The 3,094-nt window shown below is 41.1% G+C and overlaps 1 protein-coding gene across 1 annotated transcript; it reads left to right on the top strand.

The window, feature by feature from the left end:
• The first annotated feature begins 223 nt into the window (after positions 1–223).
• Positions 224–628, top strand: LOC149417969 (uncharacterized). Its single transcript, XM_089639875.1, has one exon. It carries the CDS (start codon positions 224–226, stop codon positions 626–628), a length of 405 nt encoding a protein of 134 aa, XP_089496001.1.
• Positions 629–3,094: the final 2,466 nt, after the last annotated feature.

Here is a 3,094-nt window from a genome sequence, read left to right on the forward strand (position 1 = left end):
TTAGATAACTTGGTTGTATAACAAGTTGCAAGCTCGTCCACACACACAACAAAACAAAAAAAAAAAACACAAAAAACAAACAACCCACCTTTCAGTGTCCTCCCATCAGTTGATGGAGAACTATCTGTAAGTGAGTGTGTCTGAGTGCGTGGAGTTTTTTTTAATTTGACTGGCGTTCTTTGTTTTGTGTATTTTGTGAGGTATTTTTTGAGGTCTTTTGGAGATGGAGTGGACGAAGGAGAATACCGAAAGATTGATTGAGCAGTATCGTGAGAAAGCAGTACTTTGGGATCCACAACACAATGAATACAAAAACCGTAATAAAAAGCAAGATGGTTGGGCTGATCTAGCTTCCGATTTTGAAGGAAACGTGGATGAGGTGGAGAAGAAAGTTCGGATGCTAATTGGACAATTCCAGCGCGAATTGAAAAAAGGGAAGAGTGGAGACGGAGCTGATGCCCCTTACAAGACCAAATGGATATATTTCCACTCTCTGCTTTTTCTAAAAGATAAAAACACACCGAGGCACCAACAAGAAGTCGGACAGCAGCTCACGGGTGAACTGCAGCAACCAGATGAGTCCACACAGGCGTCAGATCAGGCACAGGTAAACACACTTCAGTTTTAATTAAACTTTAATTAATTTTAATTACATTTTATACAGTTTAATTTTTCAACTTTAATTTAGTAGTTAACTACCTATTTAGTAGGTACCTACATAATAATTATTTGTCACTAAGAAGAAAGTGGGAGGAGAAAAACAATGTAGGTAGGTACCTACTTAATCCCTCGCATTCAGTATCTGTTTTGCCACGGCACTGATCCCTCTTCAGATTGAAAAAAAGCGCTGATTTCATTACGAACCATTCTGCCGACGTCGGAGGGTTTTCTCGGGATCCTTCTGAGCCGCAGAAAGGTATCTGTTGGTTCACCCACGATTCTCCAATGTCCAGGTGTAACTTCACCGGAGGAGGTATCTTCATCATCGAAGGTCCCAGGGGGGGTGTACGATGATGCTGATTGACTTTTTCGAAGAAAGTTGTGGAGGAGGCAACAAGTTAGGACAACATTTTCTGCAGTTAGGGGCTCAAGAAGCAGGGGTTTTCTGAGGACTCTGAATACAGCTGACATTATACCAAATACATTTTCCACAGTGCGCCTTGCTCTGCTATGTCTGCCATTATATATTCTCTGTGGCGAACCTTTTGCTTGTGCCCCCGGATACGGTTTCATCATGTTTGGCAGTAACTGAAAAGCGTCGTCACACACAAAAACGTAAGGAGTTGGCAGTGTTCTCCCAGGCAGAGGTGTTGCCGCTGGCAAATGTAAATGTGATGTTTCAAGAAGCCTCTTGAACTCTGTACTGCCAAACACGCCACCATCAGATATTCGCCCTTGGCATCCAATGCTGACATAAGTAAAACAGTAGTTTGCGTTGACGATGGCCATAAGTACAATACTGAAATACCCTTTGTAGTTGAAATAATCACTACCGCTGTGTTTGGGAGCTTGCAACGTAATATGTTTCCCATCAATGCTGCCACAGCAGTGAGGATAATTCCATTTTTGGTCAAAGTCAGCAGCTAAATCAAGCCATTCTCCTTGACTGCTTGGGGTCTGCAAAAAAAGAAAATATTTCATCATATACTTATTGTTGACAACCCACTTCATTTCTTTGAATTAATGAAATTTGTTTTTCTTTATAGGGGCCAGAAGAGACACAGACAGAGCAAGAACAGTCTACTTTCCTTCCGCCATCTCAAATGAAAAGACCCAGCAAAAAGAGATCCCACAACGACAGTATGGCCAGGGAAGCATACGATGTAATGAAAAAGCTTAGCGCCAGGACCAGGGACGAGTTTGATGTATTTGGGGAACAAGTAGCTATTGCCCTGAGAAATTTGAAAGATAAAATGTTGGTGGTGGACACGAAACATCAACTTACTAACATTTTGTACCACGCAGAAAGGCAAGATCTACGCGGAAGACCACAAGTCTACGGTCATGGAAGCCCACAAGTCTACGGTCAAGGAAGCCCACAAGTCTACGGTCAAGGAAGCCCACAATTCTACGGTGACGTAAGCCCACAGTTGCACCCTAGTACCCAGCAAGTCTACTCTGCTGTCAGCCCAGATGCTTACTCTGCAGCTAGCACATCTGCCGAACCTAGCCCCGTTGACCAAGCAACGACTGACTCGTTGAATTTACTGGATATGTAATTGGCTTTTTAATTGTTTTTTTTTTCTTCATTTTATTTAGCATTATTGAAAGTAATAGTATATAAGTTTGCATAATATATATTAAAGTTTGCATAATAAAATATTTGTTTGAATATAATTATTGATATACATACCTTGATTACATCCTTCAAGAAGACAATAAGGGCCCTACAGACTTCAGGAACAATCTTGGAAATACTCTGCTTTGAGATCTTGAATAAGTAACTCAAGCTTTGATAGGAATCACCACTCGCCAAAAATCTCAGAGTAACTGCAAGCCTTTCTCTTGCAGGTATAGCCCATCGATAATTGGTGTCCTGCTTTGCAATAGTTGGGGCAACATTGATCAAGAGATATTCAAAGTCAGAACTGCTCATTCGAGCGAAATTCCGAAAACTCCCATCATCCCTGATTTCCCCACTAAGGGGATCTCTACCGTCTTCCATCAGATCCTCCATCAGGTGAGTTCCACTGTAACGATGTCGAGCTTCCAGCGAAGGTCGCACCCACCATCTGCGCTGAGTTGGTTGACGGTGAGTTGATATAATTACACAGGCCGCGGCGGCCAGCAAAACCTCTTCCTCCGAAGCCATGATTACTACTGAATCCTCAAATGATTGAAAGTGTTGCATTTCTTGTTTCATGAGGTGTGGACGCGTTTGCTAGTTGTAACTTGTTATATAACAAAATTATAAAAGTTGTACAACAAAGTTTATACAACATATATACATGTTTTAAAACAATTGTTATACAACTTTGCTATTTCGTTACCGGTGTGGACGTACCTTAATGCGTCTACGTACCTACTCTTTGTTAAAATAACAATTTATATTATACAATTTTTACATTAAACAGCAATTCTACATCTTAATACT

The sequence above is a fragment of the Hesperophylax consimilis genome, chromosome 14 (assembly GCF_061612785.1).
Source record: "Hesperophylax consimilis isolate HC1 chromosome 14, BYU_Hcon_1.0, whole genome shotgun sequence".
Taxonomy (NCBI): Eukaryota; Metazoa; Arthropoda; class Insecta; order Trichoptera; family Limnephilidae; genus Hesperophylax; species Hesperophylax consimilis.

What these genes read in the sequence shown, in the direction of transcription:
- LOC149417969 (XM_089639875.1), top strand. Translation starts at nt 224, where the DNA reads ATGGAGTGGACGAAGGAGAATACCGAAAGATTGATTGAGCAGTATCGT.